The sequence below is a fragment of the Argentina silus genome (assembly GCF_951799395.1).
Source record: "Argentina silus genome assembly, chromosome: 22".
Taxonomy (NCBI): Eukaryota; Metazoa; Chordata; class Actinopteri; order Argentiniformes; family Argentinidae; genus Argentina; species Argentina silus.
Window position 1 is genome coordinate 11,127,922 of NC_139676.1, and position 15,350 is coordinate 11,143,271.

Consider the following 15,350-nt stretch of genomic DNA (forward strand, 5'->3'; position numbering starts at 1 on the left):
ATGCCTCAAACAAGGTTATAGAGACAAAACCTTTTGAGCGATAGATTCCACTTGTGTCTTCTATCAAAGAGGACGCAAAGAAATGATAGAACCGAACAAGTAAGTAAGTATCACCGATCAAACTCGATCAAACTCGATCAAACTCGATCAAACTCGATTGATGACAGTAAAAAAAGAGCAGGGAAGAGTCCGTCTCCGCCTTGGCTGAAATGTGGTTGGTTATATGTCATTGTGTGCCACTTCATGTCACGTCTGGCTGCAATGTCTCTTCCCCTGCCGCAGGGGGCGCTAGTCTGTTTTCCTGGTTCACCTACACCTGGAGCGGGTGGCCTCCAGTGCCTTCTGGTGCCTCCTCTTGTTGAACCTCTTGACATAGTTGTTGCTACGCAGGAGGCCGTCCCCAGGCTTCAGTTTGCCCCCCAGCAGAGCCAGTAGGTCATTGGGTAGGTGGCGCCTCCGGTGGTAGATCTGTCCCATTACAACGTATCTGCTCCCTAAGGAAAAGCACAATAAAAGTTCATTAGTACAGCAGTCACTGAACTTACTGTTCATAGTCATATAGATGTCAATTATATCTTAAACGTCATATTTCTTAAAGGCTGATACTGGTAAGTAACACCTTGTTGCAACCTGACTAGGATCCAACCCAGGGGTCCCATTCACCAAACACCTGCCTTAGCCCGCTAAGCTAAAGGTACAGGGGTTCCAAACCACCTCCGTTACATGACGTCTACATATCAGTGCAGTGCAGACTTTAAACGCAACGACCAGAGAGAAACATTGGCTTTTCTCACGAGGACTCACCCAGTTTGAGGTCAGGGCAGGGCTTGCTGCACTTGTAGGTGTCCAGCACGAGAAGACGCACTTTGAAGAAGAAGCTGTCGGGAGTGACGTAGAGACGACTCATCTTGTAGAAGCCGTCACTGCTCACCATCAAGGTGATGAGCCGTATTCCTTTGCGGACCACGTCGATGTCGTGCACGATACCGTTGACGGCTGTTTCAGAGGGAGAGAAGGTGGAGAAAGCATTTCAGTGAATAAGAGGGTCTAGCTCTGTCGATTATGGTAGTTACACAGGTACACAACATACACACACCCACCCACGCAAAGGCTTACACACACACACGCACACGCACGTACACACACACACACAAACGCACGCACGCACGCACGCACACACACACACACACACACACACACACACACACACTCACCAAATTCACTGTAGCAGTAGTACTCTCTCTCATCCTTCTCCTTCCTACACTCGCTCATGCAGACGGCCTCGTGGGTGAAGTCGGACTCTGAGAGAGAGAGAGAGGGGTGGGAGAGAAAGTGAGGAGAGAGAGAAGACAGAGAACAAGAAGGAAGGGGACAGAGGGAGAGAGAGAGGGAGAGAGAGAGAGAGAGAGGGGGGGGGGGGATGAGCAGCAGAAAGTGACCAGCCAGCCAACTCATTCCTGTGTCATTAGGAGGGCCAGGGTTGTCATTATAAAACCCAGGCGTCGCATTCCTCCATGGGTGGGTGGGGTGGGGGGGTCCCTCTCTCTCAGCCTACCAGCCTCCCCCTAATTACAGTATCATAACTGATATCACTTAGGCATATTTAGCATGCATTCCTCCCAAGAGGGTCCAAACCCCTGCCTCCCCCTTCCAGCCTCCCAACCTCCCCCCTTCATTACATTACCGTACCGTGACTGATACCACTTAGGCATATTTTGCATGCATTCCTCCCAAGAGGGTCCAAACCCCCGCCTCCCCCTTCCAGCCTCCCAACCTCCCCCCCTTAATTACAGCACCATTACTGATCTCACTTTGGCATATTTGGCATTTCAATCGTAACCTCTATTCTCACTCCCCAGAGTGACTCCCCAGTTAGGCTTCACACAAAGGCACACATTCAGAGAGAAGCGGTTCTTTTGTGGCCAGAGAGGTAATTAGACAAGCTCACTGGCTGCCACGCGATTCAGCACAGTGTCTCTCACAGTGTCATGACACCCACCCTGTGCTGTGGGGTGTAGAGGTGTTGGGAAGGTTTCTGTACCTCGTTTCAGGATGTCGAACTGGTAGAGGAGGCTGGAGGAGCGCCGGTTGAAGAGAACGGATGGGCGGCTGCCGTTCCGGTTGCCGCCTCCCAAACTGGACTTTCCAGGGCGGTTCTCCTCGGGGTCCAGCTTTCTGTTGTTGGGGGGGTCCCTACGTGGGGAGGAGGGGACCGGGTTGGGGTGCGGGTGCGGGTGGGGGTGGGGGTGACCCCGGGGTCTGGAGTTGAGGTGGCTGTCCGTGTCACTCTGAGGGGGGTTGTTGGAGTGAGGGTCTGTGTTGAGTTTCTGTGTGCGGTTGGCAGCGCCGGCGTTGGTCAGGGTCATTTTGGGCAGCAACCCCCCAGCAGCCTCCCCCCCCCCACGGTTCTTCTCACTGTTGTGCTCGGTGAGGCGGTCGTTCTTGGGGCCTTTCTTGCCCTTGTTGTGGGGTCCCGGGCGAGGGAGGGGGGCCAAGTCACTGTGCTTGGGCCAGACCCCAGAGGGTAAGGGGTGGAGGGCGTATTTGGGGTCCCCGGCTTTGCTGCTCTTCTCCAGGAGTTCATTGATGGGGAGGGAGGGGTCCTTGGCTCCCCCGAGCCGGCTCTGGTTCTGGGAGGGTTCCGGAATGCCACTCTGGCCCTTCTCAGACGGAGTTCCGATCAGGCTAAACAGCTCTGGGTGACGGAAAACAGGAACAATCTAGTTACACTCAACAGTGTCTGCCTTGGGAATGCACTGGGACTGCCTCGCATTCATTCTCATGGACAGTCGTACTGGCGATGATTGTGATGTGTAGTTGTTTCACTTACATCAGGGCAATGTACCTCTGTCTCTCTGGATAAGAGCGGATGCTAAATGACTAACATGTAAAAATGTACAGCCCAACTCCTGATTAATGCAATGGTTTGAGATTGTCCTAAATGTGTGGACTAAATCTGAGTATGCAGAGGTCTACAGTAAGTGAAAATAACATACATGAATTGGGCCTTATAAAGTGTATGGCACATAGACAATTATTCGCTGCGCACTTTTTCCTAAAATATCATATCTACATCATATGTCATATAAATGTCATAGTCTAATGTTCAACAACAAAATGTTGTAATTTTTGCTCGAATGAACATAATTAAAACATACAGAGTGATATCGTTTTACACACACACACACACACACATACACAGGATTGCCTAGATTGTAACACACAAACTATTATGCAAAAATGTTGCAGGCAATATGTTATTTGATATTCTGTTAAGTTATATATTTATTATATAACTTAACAGAATATCAAATAACATAAATTGAAGCAAAATTACAGATTGCTATAACTGCTTCTTAGTCATCAGAGAATTCTAATTAAAACTTTGTAATAGATATTTGCGCATTTTGTGTGTCCAATTTGCATCCATCATAAAGCATCTATATCTAATCTTCAACTAACAGAATATCTCCCACTTTGTATTCTCTCTCAGCCTCAAGTGCGCATATGATTATTTATTTCATCTGCGCAACTCATAAAAAGATCTAGCCCGGATTTTGACTTGCTGTTCAATATCAACATTTCACCATTACCATGAAAAACGCAATGATTATAAGAAATTATCATGTGAAAATTGTTTGAAAGTAGCCTAGGTATTACAAGATTGTATTCATCTTTCAAAGGTGTGTCTTTTGTGTTAAGAATTACTCCTCCTAAAAGAGTTACTCCTTTCAATCCTTTGAAAAACACCAATAAAGATGGAAAGTAGATTTACTTACCATTAACAACATGCTCCTCCGCCTCAGAAAAAGGGAAAGCAAGAAACAAGAGTATCATAATCCCAGTCATCCTAACAAGCACTGTAGGGCAGGCTTTGAAGTCTGCAGGAGTGTCCGAATTCCTGGGAGTTTTATACGCGTCCTCTCCAAATGGGACGGGATGGAAGGCGTGTCGTCCCGACGCAGAGGTAAACACGGTGACATCAGAGAAACATTTTTCATTCATGAATCAAAAGAGAAACAAACAGCCTTTGTGGTCTTCACTGCTGTAGGCTATGTGCTCTCTGAAATGTGATATATTAGGTACTTCAGGTAGCCTAATATTCTTATTCTGATCTTTTTTTAAATGTTATTATAAATGGTTATTATTAGATTATTATACGAGACACTGGAATTACATGCAATACATATTATGCTATTAGATTGTGTTATTTGGAATTGCAGATGCGGTTTATTGCAATGTAGCCTCGTTGATTATATGTGTGTATTGACCTGCATTCTCTATTATGATTAAGAAAGGGGAAAGATGAAAAGGGAAAAGGCACCCGGTCTGGGCTACTGATTTATGCGATCTTATTTGTAGGTCTACTTTGTAGGGCTAAACTTTTTGTTTTTTAGAGGGAAATCAGGCCAATACCAGTATAGACCATAGTCAGAGGCGCTGTATTACTGCCCTCTTCTGGCAATAGAGGTATAAAGGCAGGCAGATGTTCGTTGCTTGGAATGCATATGTGGAGCTAAATATATCTGTTGCTTTGCTTAGCCTGCTGTAACTGTATAATTTATCAAAATGACCCCAGCAGGAATAGCCTAACTCCAGATTTAATACATATGTGTAAAGTATCAATAGTAGTTATTACATAATAAGCCTGGGATGTAATAACTACATCGTTTCACGAGGAATTTACATTGTTGTAGCCTACATGCCTGTAGTGAGTTTGGTATGACAAAAAGTGTGTTATTCAGTGGAGGTGATATTTACAAGAACTATCCAATGGACCAGTGGTGTCGGGTTAGGGTTGCACTCTTTCGCTTTTAATCAGACTGAAATCAAGTCAAACTGTATATATTGGGATACTGTGCCACTTCGGATAAAACGGAAGTTAAATGCGACCCAGATGGGACTCGAACCCACAATCCCCAGCTCCGGAGGCTGATGCCTTATCCATTAGGCCACTGGGTCATTACGTTCCCGGAGAGCGTAACCACCGTTTATAAATATCGAAAGTGTGAGTTCATTTTTTTATAGATATCATTGAATTATACATATCTCGTTTCCCGAGAACAGGAAACCCATCTGCTTTACGTTTAATGTGTCTAGCATTCGTTATCAGTAAGATTTGAGAGGTACTTTAATGGAAAGATGGTTGGGGCGGCAGTATCATCTCGCGATAACGGTAAGCGTTACCACTAGCAACACGTTCATCACGGCAACAGGCTTTCTCAAAGGGAGGCCAATGAAGTGGCGCTTTCGCTTGAATGGACCAATCGCAGATCGGGAAAACCGAGAATTTAAAGGGAGGTATCTAATTATTGACGTCATTGCAAGCGAGAACAAGAAGTCGGTAAGTGCGGTGCACATGCTTTTGTTACTAAAGATTGATTTAAAACCGTCTTAACATAACAGTTGCTGTGTTCATTCGGTACCCGTTGGTAGCGCATTTGAGTAACGTTATTATGTTGTGGATATATTGGCTGATATTTAGTTGTCCGGGCATAGATTACTTGGAAGTGAACGAGTCTTCAGTCTGCGAGCCACATGGTGATTAGATAATAGCAGCTGGCTAGCATAGCGAAGAGCACAACGTATTACCGGTTACTGCGATGCTTCGAGGAAAACGTTATTTTTTGAAGTAGCGAAACATAATCATGATATGCATTCTGTTGTCTCCATAGTGACAGTGAAGTCGGATCATCTTGGTTCAATAAATCAAAGAAACAATGTCAGCTCCTGCCGCCAGCGATAGCGGAGATCGTCTCACCCAATTCAAAAACAAGGGAAAGGATGTCAACGTAAGCGGTCAACAACGTATTTGTTGCAAATGTAATGACACTCAATTGTATGAGTAGCATTGACATTTGGTTAACGTTATTTCAACCTGTCAATCTGCAGGAATTGAGGCGCAGGAGAATCGAGGTCAATGTCGAACTTCGAAAAGCAAAGAAGGATGAGCAGATCCTGAAGAGAAGGAATGTCAGCAGCTTCCCAGATGACCCTACCTCCCCACTCCAAGAAAAGGATCAAAATGCACAGGTGACAAACGGCATGTTGAACATATTGACATTTTGCATGCGCATTTGCTAACGGTCTTATCGTGAGCGCAACGTCGTCCATGGCCAGTGTTGGATTATGACAATACAGTAGAGGCCGGAAGTCTGCCATGTGACGAGGAAGCCGCATATGGCGCGTTTTACATAACGTACCCGTATCAGACCACTGCAGCTTGTTTATTCTCTTATAATCCATATTTGTTTAGAAAGCAGTCCTCTCACTAGTCTTTTTCCGGTGCGTTGTTCTCTTGGCATCATACTGACTTTATGACTAAGTGCTCGCATGTCAGGTCATGACATTGAGAGTTTGGTTTGTAATCCCTCTCTCTGTTCCGTAGCCTTGCCAGCATTGGACAGTTGAGGAGATTGTGACTGGTGTAACCAGCCAGAGCCTTGATCACCAGTTGCAGGCTACCCAGGCAGCCAGGTAAGTCATTAAGCTCTTTGGAACTTATCTTGCCTGTGTAATCGCGTCGTCATTATCCTGGTCATTCCATTAGTGTGTGTCTAGTCACTGGGTTGCCCCCATGGTCCAGAACCAGAATTTATGTCTAATACCAAATTTGAACATGCGTCCGAATTATTGCAATTGCAAACACCGTTTGAGTACAATGCAGTCCATATGTCCCAGTGTAGACACTAGGGGTGTGCTGAGTGCTTGGAAAAAAAGATTAGCGGGATTTAAGGGTGTTAAGAGTGTCATCCGATTATTTTCTGATGCCTGTTATAGGAGAGGATTCTTTTCTATCTAAAAATAAGCACACCATCGGCCAGTTAACTTTCCTCCAGGGTCAAATCTGACTGATTTACAACTTTTCCTAAATCATAAATAGTGTTTTTGATGTGGTTGCCTCAGGACCGTATGTTTTCCTCCACACTAGGCATTTGAACATATAAAATTGCTGATCACCACTTTCATTGAATTTTGAGTGGTTTCGTCAACTTTGTCACACCTGTGGGGTTCCGGGTCTAAAATGACCGCAATAGGAAATTAATGGGTAAGACTATATTATGTTCATCTAGCAGATGGAAAACATCCTCATACACACATCCACAACCTCACCCCCTTGCCCCCCACCCTTTCATCCACGCCCCACCCCGCCCCTGCCTCCTTCCTGCACACACACAGAGGGGGGTTGGTTCTCAATGCGCTTATGTGCCCACTCCTCCAGGTGAACCACACCTTCCAGACTAAACAATGCATCATATCTTCTCACAGACCCCATGTATAAAGCTTTCTTTGTGCCTTGCTCTCTCTTTACTCTGTGAACACAATGAGTAGGAGACTGTCTGTCTCTGAGGCTCTGGATCATATTTTTTAACCAAATGATGATGGAGAGGAGATTGAAATTGAGTCAGAGATGGAGGAGGATGTCTCGGAAATGGAAGACAACATTGATCCAGACTATTTAGAGACTGACCAACGGAAGAGGAGGAGGAGGCCTATATTCCGGGCAACCTGTCCTTACAACAGTTTCATGTCCTCTCGAGAGTTATTCGATTTGATAAGAGATACACGACCTGCCCACTGCCGTAAAGACAAACTGGCTGCCATCAGGAAGGTTTGGGACAGGTGGGTGAAGCGCCTGCCACTGATGTACAATCCAAGCCATGACGTGACCGTCGACGAGTGCCTGGTCCCTTTCAGAGGCCGCTGCCCCTTCAAGCAGTACATGCCAAGCAAACCTGGCAAGTATGGAATAAAGATCTGGGCAGCATGTGATGCCAGGAGCAGCTACGCCTGGAATACGCAGGTCTACACAGGGAAACCTTATGATGGAAGGCCGGGAAAAAAACAGGGCATGCATGTTGTGCTGGACATGACAGCCGGTTTTCTAGGGGCATAATATCACGTGAAGACTTTTTCACGTCATATGCGCTTGGTCAGGAGCTGCTGAAACGAAAGCTCACCATGGTGGGGACAGTGAGAAAGAGCAAGCCTGGACTTCCTCCTGGACTTCCCCCTGCGCTGGTGTCGACCAGAGGAAGAGAGACACTCTCGTCAATATTTGCTTTCACTGACGCGCACACTCTTGTCATACGTTCCCAAGAAGAATATAAATGTCATCCTGATGAGCACGCTACACAAAGATGCTGCTGTCAGCACCAAGGAGGACAGGAAGCCACACATCATCCTGGACTACAACAGCAACAAAGGGGGAGTTGACTGCCTTGACAAGGTGCTTTTCATTCTTTAATTTCATTTTTATTTATGGCATTTAGCAGACGCCTTTATCCAAAGCGATTTGACTGAGTGAGTGAGTCATCTATCCATCAGTCATCATAAGAAAAATTAATTTATGCTAAGACCAGGGGCTATTGGCAGTCACAATGCTAGAAGAAAGGAAGATTTATTTATTTATTTTACATTTATTTAATTTATTTCATGCATTTTTATTTTACTTTCTATTCATGTAAAACATTGCATTTTTGTGTAAGACAGATGAAATATTGCTTGTGAGTTTGCAGCCCCCAGCCGCTCCCCCCCCCTTCCCCCCCACACCAAGAACAGAAGAGGAAGAGGTGCAAGCTCTGTGCCCCGAGAGACATTAAAACCAGCCATACATGCCACAAATGCCATGCCTACGTTTGCAAGGCACACTCCAACCTGAACGTACATTGCCACTCATGTGCGTGAACACACACACATGCACTCACACTCACAGAGGACTGTTCATGTTGAAGTTCTGTTCATATGGTCTCTGTTTTTAATTATTTTATTTATTTATTTTTTACAATAAATGTTCATTTAGAAATACATTGTCTGTGTCTGTTCATATAATGTACTTTGAATCAGTAAACTGTTGATTACAAATGCAGTCTGTCATTATATCTCCCCTGGCCTTGCGTGAGAGAGAAATCAGTTCCGACGGACTGGCGCAGCTCACGCCACCCCATCGTTTTATAATCATTTAAATCGCGGTTGTCCGACCGCGATTATCATCCCGATGTGAGAATCGAGTCCTCTAAACGAATACAAGTAGGATGTACACCCCTAGTAGATGCCACCGTTGTACTTGGTTGCCATTGTCAGCGTGCTTCCCTTCGGGCACACGTTAATGACAGCCCCGAGCCAATGCATGTATCAGGAGCCAGCTATACTCCATGTTGTCAGTCTCTCTTTTGCAGTGTCCGTCTGGTGGGTTTGTCAGCCCCACTCATGCGTGTCCTACCGTAACGGTTGCTGACCTTTAACCCCCCCTCCCCTCACCAACAGGAAACTGCTGTCCAGAGAGAGGCACCCTCCCATCGACAGCATCATCAGCGCCGGCCTCATCTCCAGGTTCGTCAGCTTCCTGGGTCTGGTCGATTGTCCTCCAATCCAGTTTGAAGCTGCCTGGGCCCTGACCAACATCGCCTCTGGCACCACGGACCAAACCACTGCTGTGGTGGAGGGGGGGGCCATCCCTGCCTTTATCGGTCTGGTCACGTCCCCGCACCCCCACATCAGTGAGCAGGCTGTCTGGGCCCTGGGCAACATCGCCGGTAAGAGCATATTTTGTTGTCGTGTTGCTGCATTTATGAGTTTTAAATGTACGGTAATATATTCAATGGTATATTACTTTTTTGGGGTGACTAACTGACTTTTCAAGAATGCCCGTTGTCCCGTGTCACCTAATATGCAATGCCGTGTCCTGGATTTGGCAGCTGTGGCCGTTTTTGTTGACGTTGCCTGAATGTCTGTCCCTCAGGTGACGGCTCCAACTACAGAGACCAGGTCATCAAGCATGGTGCCATCGAGCCGCTTTTAACTCTGCTTGCGGTCCCTGACCTGTCTGTGTTCTCTGTAAGTCCTTCTCTCTCCCCCTCATGTGGAACAGCTGTCCCTGTCTTAGAGGAAATTATTCATACAAAAATGCAATTTTTAGTATTCACCACTAGATGGTGCTATAGCCTGTACCAGAGATCTACTGTGTGTTCAATTAACTGTGTGACAGAATCTTCTGTCATGATTGCAGTTTCTCCCCACGCCACTTAAACTCAAATGAATTTCAATGCTATTCTTAAATTTTGATTCGGTGAACATGAATGTCGATCCCAACTTTGGTCTGTGGCGCATTTCACAGTGGTCTCACTTTCTTACGAAGTCCGTCCTCCTCCTCTCTCTCGTTGCAGTCTGGCTACCTGCGCAATGTGACCTGGACACTGTCCAACCTGTGCCGTAACAAGAACCCCGCCCCTCCTCTGGCAGCTGTTCGCCAGCTCCTCCCCACGCTGGTCCGCCTCCTTCACCATGACGACAAGGAGGTGCTGGCTGACACCTGCTGGGCGGTGTCCTACCTGACAGACGGCCCCAACGAGCGGATCGATGTGGTCGTTCAGTCCGGCCTGGTGTCCAGGCTTGTCCAGCTGCTCGCCTCAGGAGAACTCGCCATCGTGGTACGTACACTCACTCACACACACACACACACACACACACACAGACGACTAGCTGAATTTGAATGAAGTGTAAGGCCTGAAGCTTTTAGTTGATTAACATGACTTTTTAGTGTAGCATTGCTGTAACCAGAGTATGTGTGTTAGCACTTTTTTATTTGTATGAAGTGATGCCCCTTGTTACCCCTAGACAGGGTTGTGTTTGTGTTCCAAAATCTAAATCCCAAACTCTGCCTCTGCTCCGTCCTGTCCCAGACCCCCTCCCTGCGGTCGCTGGGCAACATTGTGACGGGCACGGATGAGCAGACTCAGTGCGTCCTGAACGCCGGCGCCCTGGCCATGTTCCCCGCCCTCCTCGGCCACCACAAGGCCAACATTCAGAAGGAGGCGGCCTGGACCCTGTCCAACATCACCGCCGGCAAGGACACCCAGATCCAGGAGGTGATCAACGCCGGGCTGGTGCCTCTGCTGGTGGAGGTCCTCAAACAGGTGAGAGTAGTGTTTGACGTGGAAGTGAGTCTCTCGCTCTCTCTTACGTTTCGCTCAATTCCACATTGCCCACCTAGTCCCTACCGCAAGGGGACCTCCTCAAGATCTAAGGGGATTGGATAGGTGTAAGCAATATGGTAATGGGTTCACCTTGCCCCCTTGATAGGCCAGGGCTTAATTCTAGCTATTGATTTTGTATTTATCCAAGCCTTTCAAATCTAGTGCTTACAGTTATGGGGTTTATTATAATTGGTTATCTAATACAGACATATCTGAACAAAGTCCACTTCTAGTTTAATTGTCACCCCTAATGTATGCCTTTCTCTTCCATCAGGGAGACTACAAGTCCCAGAAGGAGGCTGTGTGGGCCATCACCAACTACACCAGCGGAGGGACTGTTGAACAGGTGGTGTACCTGGTCCAGGCCAACGTACTGGAGCCCCTCCTCAACCTGCTCTCTGCCAAGGACAGCAAGACCATCCTGGTCATCCTGGACGCCATCACCAACATCTTCCTGGTAAGACCACAATACAATTCTATATAACTTTATTGTTCTACACTTAAGAACATTGCTCTCTCTTTTTTTTTTAATGCATTTCTTTTGTATGAGCTGGTAAATGTGAAATTGGACCCATGTGTGTCATAAGCCCATACTGAAGAGAGGCTGTGTTCCCTCAGGCTGGAGAGAAAATGGGCGAGGCGGAGAAGCTGTGCTTGATGATCGAGGAGTGCGGCGGTCTGGACAGGATCGAAGCCCTTCAGTCTCATGAGAACGAGATGGTGTACAAGGCCTCCCTCAACCTGATCGAGAAGTACTTCTCGGGAGAGGTGAGCCTCATCGACTCGTCAGCCGTGTCCCAACACACCTATAGATGTCTTCCTTCCCGTAGTCCTGTTGGAATACACTCAAAATGTAGTTCACCCCCCCCAATCACTGATTTGACATGATTGGATCGGTAACATCAGATTTTCCAACATGCAGACATCACATCTCGCATGAACACTGATGGGTGAGTTGCAGTTTGTAATGATGATGATTCTATTCTTCTGCTTGTCTCACAGGATGAGGAAGATGAGAGCGTGGCTCCAGATACAACCACTGACGGATATGCCTTCCAGATACCTGAAAATCAAAGCACTTTCAACTTTTAAATGTCAATGTCCTCCTATTTTCAAACCTGTCTGTATTTTTGTATTTGTCAAGTCGGTCCTTTCATTTTATAAAATGTACAAAGACAAAATGACAAATGTCCCATGTTTTACTACGAGCTTTGTAAATAAACTTTATTAAGAAATCGGTGTCGTGGTATGTTTGGGGTTTTGGTAACCATGGAACTATGATGGTTCTTTAGGAGCACTGTGTAATATTGACTGAATATGGAAATATAAAATGAAAGCAAGATGGGTATCTTGTGGTGGAGAAAGGGGATGCAAATCTACCCTGGTACAGCCATCTAGACAGTGTATCCTACCACATACATGAAGGGTGCAAATAATATAATTTTATTGCATATGTTCATTTCAATTAAGGTCCCGCACATAAACTACACAGGCAAATATGAACACACATTTTGGTTGTGTGTCGGCATAGTGATGTCACCATAGGGGAGGGTAGTTGGTTGCCAACTGTCCAAAATCTAGACCAGACGGTGGAGGCGTGGAGCTGCATGCAGCGAAGACTGTCCAAGCACATCTGACAACTTCAGTTACACTGCCTCCCCGAGCATAAAAGCTTCTACAGACGGGGAGATCACTTCAGCTTCTACTTTTGAAGCGCTATTCGACGTTGCATTGCACCGCTTTTCGGGATGAGATGTTGGTTTATTGGAAATAGCTGATTTTTGTTGTAGTGGAGAGTGCTAGAGACGACAGCAAGCAGTGCTATGCTCATTCGGGCCGCTATGCCGTGACTCCTCCATTCTTCTCGTCCATTCACTGTGAAACTGCCATTGCCACAACCAGGGTTTATCTGGATTTATTTTGTAGCTAAAGCAATAGACTGACACATGTATTGTAAATATTTTCTATAAACCTACATCAAGCGGGGACATAAAGGGGCATGTCTAATCAAGGAGTTAGGAGAAATGGCCCGGTGAAACTGCGGTTGACAGGTAACGTTATGAATTTAAAACCCCTCGCTACATTTATTTGGTTTAGCGAGGCTCGCTAGCTACGCTAGCCTCTTCTGCGATTCACAATGTTTACAGTTACTCCTCAACTACGCATAGTTGCAGTTTACTGACACATACATCACAAGCAGTAAACCTCACTGTACAAATAAGCGTACTCTTTTTTGCAAGATATTATGTTTTGGCATTTCTGGCGGATAGTTTTGGTGGTCTGGGGTAGCTAGCTGGCTAGGTTAGCTAACGTGAGAGTCCGACCATAGCTTTGTAAGCTTAGCCTGGCAGAAGCTGTAAATAAATGATTTGGTTCTGTTTGGTTGGTTCTTCCACGAAAGCTGACCTGCTCATGTTTACGTGTCACTTGTTGTCAGTGTGGCTGCTCAGATGGTCAGTTTGGTGTGGATTATGCCGTGCATGAATAAAACAAAATAAGATAGGATGGAGAAGGCTGTTCACCTGTTAGATGAGTGTGGATCATGCTGTGGTGGATGCACATAGAATAGATAGTAGCGTAGAGTAGAATTGAAGTGTCCCTTCGTTGTAGGTTAGATTGCAGAGATTTCTCTTTTAGGTATATCGCTGCAGTAATCAGAGGAATGTACAAGTGCTAGTCATATTTCCACAGCTCAGAATGACAGATAAAAATTCTCAGATGTTGCATTGATAATTGGACCACTAACATATGTGCATGCTATGTCCTTAAATGGCATTCTACAACAGCAAGTCATATTTCATAGAGTGTTGCCCCAGTCAAGTGCCTTAATAGTTTCCATTAATATTTTAATTGGATTCCAGAATGTGATTGTATTCTATTAATGCGCTTGGAACTTTGAGTAGTTGTCCATGTCAGACCATGCCAGCCAGCCCCTCTCCGCATTTTGTCCTATTTGGTTCTTGCAGCTTCTTACAACCCAAACATTTGCTGGTTTACATGAGAAAGCAGTGTTTTGACTGGGGCGGGGGGGGTTATGACAGACGCTGCGTTTCATGTTTCTCCAGGATCAGGTCGAAGCAAATTCCAGACTCCTCTATCTCCATGGAGCCAAATTAAATATTTAATCTGTTAATGTGCTCGCTGGAAAAGGGGAGAAAGAGAGAGAGAGCAAGACAAGAGAGGGAGAGGAAGAAGGGTTTCAAGGTCTGGCTGGAGTTGTCTGTCTTTTTGATAGGTTCTTCCATTGAGAGTACAGTACGAAGTAGCTATACTTGCACTTACACTTGCAATAATATCACCTGCTTTTCACAAAGTAGGCCCATATCTGTTGATAAAGTGTAGCTGGCTTATGGGTTCATAAAACATTTTGTCTCTTTGGATTTTACTCACTGTTTGTATATTTGTGCCTATTTTGTTTAAAAGAAAATCAACAACGTGTTTCTTGTTGCAATCGGTCTGTGTGAGAGACCTCTAAGATGCATACAGACACGGGAATATAATCAAGAACTTCTGTGTTAGAGCACTGCTGTAATGAACTTCCAATGTGAAGGCAAGCCTTGGGTCTTTCTCTTTCCATATGGGAAATGGTTTTAAACAGGGCTGCAGTGGTCTTCAGTCGGAATCCCAGGAATGTGAAGCCTCAGAGAGGAAATGTGAGTCTCTCCAGATCATAGGAACATCCTCTGTCTCGTTCACCCAGGAGAGAGGAGGGGGGGGGGACCCCAAATCTCAGCTCTCACACTGGGGAACACAGATTAGAATGTGGTGCATTAACCTAACTTTTTAAATTAGAATGTGTTTTCGTTTTGTGGTGCACAAGTGTGTGTGTGTGTGTGTGTGTGTCTGGGTGTGTGTGTGTCTGTCTGTATCTTGAAGGCAGACAGGTTTCTGTCTGTCGGCTCTGTGGTCTTGCTGACTGAGTGCTTGCTTGTTACTGGGATATAGGGGAAGGGATGGGCTGTGGGAGTTAGGCTCAGCCCCTGGGTAACTGCTCTGAAACCCCTATGACTTGGCTCTATTCAGTCCTGCAGTTACCACAGTGTAATCGCAATGCAATCATCAATAAACTACTGTCTGCTCCTACCAGCAGCAGAGGTTCAGAGGAACAGCTCGCCTGGAGGGGATCTAGGCTGGGCTATTTGTCTGTGTGTTAGCCAATTTGGAGGCACAGCATTCAAGCTGTCAGTAGCATAGTTGCAGCCTGCATTGCTTGCCTGCCTGCCTGCCTGCCTGCCTGCAATTTATTTACCATTTCCTCTCTCAGTTGCACTCAAGGAATGGGAGGGCTAATCAAGGGCCTAGTGGTTAGACTGCATTTCTCCGACATCTGAGATCAGTGAGCGGAGCTGTTTTCCTCGACCGTTTTTCCACAGG

The 15,350-nt window shown here is 46.1% G+C and overlaps 2 protein-coding genes across 2 annotated transcripts; one reads left to right on the top strand and one right to left on the bottom strand.

Annotated features, from left to right (window-relative positions):
- Nucleotides 1–53: 53 nt before the first annotated feature.
- Nucleotides 54–3,848, bottom strand: LOC310821683 (UPF0450 protein C17orf58 homolog). Its single transcript, XM_083693824.1, has 5 exons — nucleotides 3,780–3,848; nucleotides 2,042–2,695; nucleotides 1,215–1,301; nucleotides 805–996; nucleotides 54–494 (listed from the first exon to the last, which is right to left on the bottom strand). The coding sequence occupies exons 1-5, from the start codon at nucleotides 3,835–3,837 to the stop codon at nucleotides 307–309; spliced, it is 1,179 nt and encodes a 392-aa protein (XP_083549950.1). The 5' UTR covers nucleotides 3,838–3,848; the 3' UTR covers nucleotides 54–306.
- A 1,480-nt stretch (nucleotides 3,849–5,328) lies between these two features.
- Nucleotides 5,329–12,211, top strand: LOC310821680 (importin subunit alpha-1-like). The gene is made up of 11 exons (XM_083693821.1): nucleotides 5,329–5,344; nucleotides 5,676–5,792; nucleotides 5,893–6,033; nucleotides 6,389–6,477; nucleotides 9,268–9,536; nucleotides 9,743–9,837; nucleotides 10,167–10,430; nucleotides 10,683–10,916; nucleotides 11,251–11,433; nucleotides 11,595–11,744; nucleotides 11,979–12,211. Exons 2-11 carry the CDS (start codon nucleotides 5,721–5,723, stop codon nucleotides 12,066–12,068), a joined length of 1,587 nt encoding a protein of 528 aa, XP_083549947.1. The 5' UTR covers nucleotides 5,329–5,344; nucleotides 5,676–5,720; the 3' UTR covers nucleotides 12,069–12,211.
- Nucleotides 12,212–15,350: the final 3,139 nt, after the last annotated feature.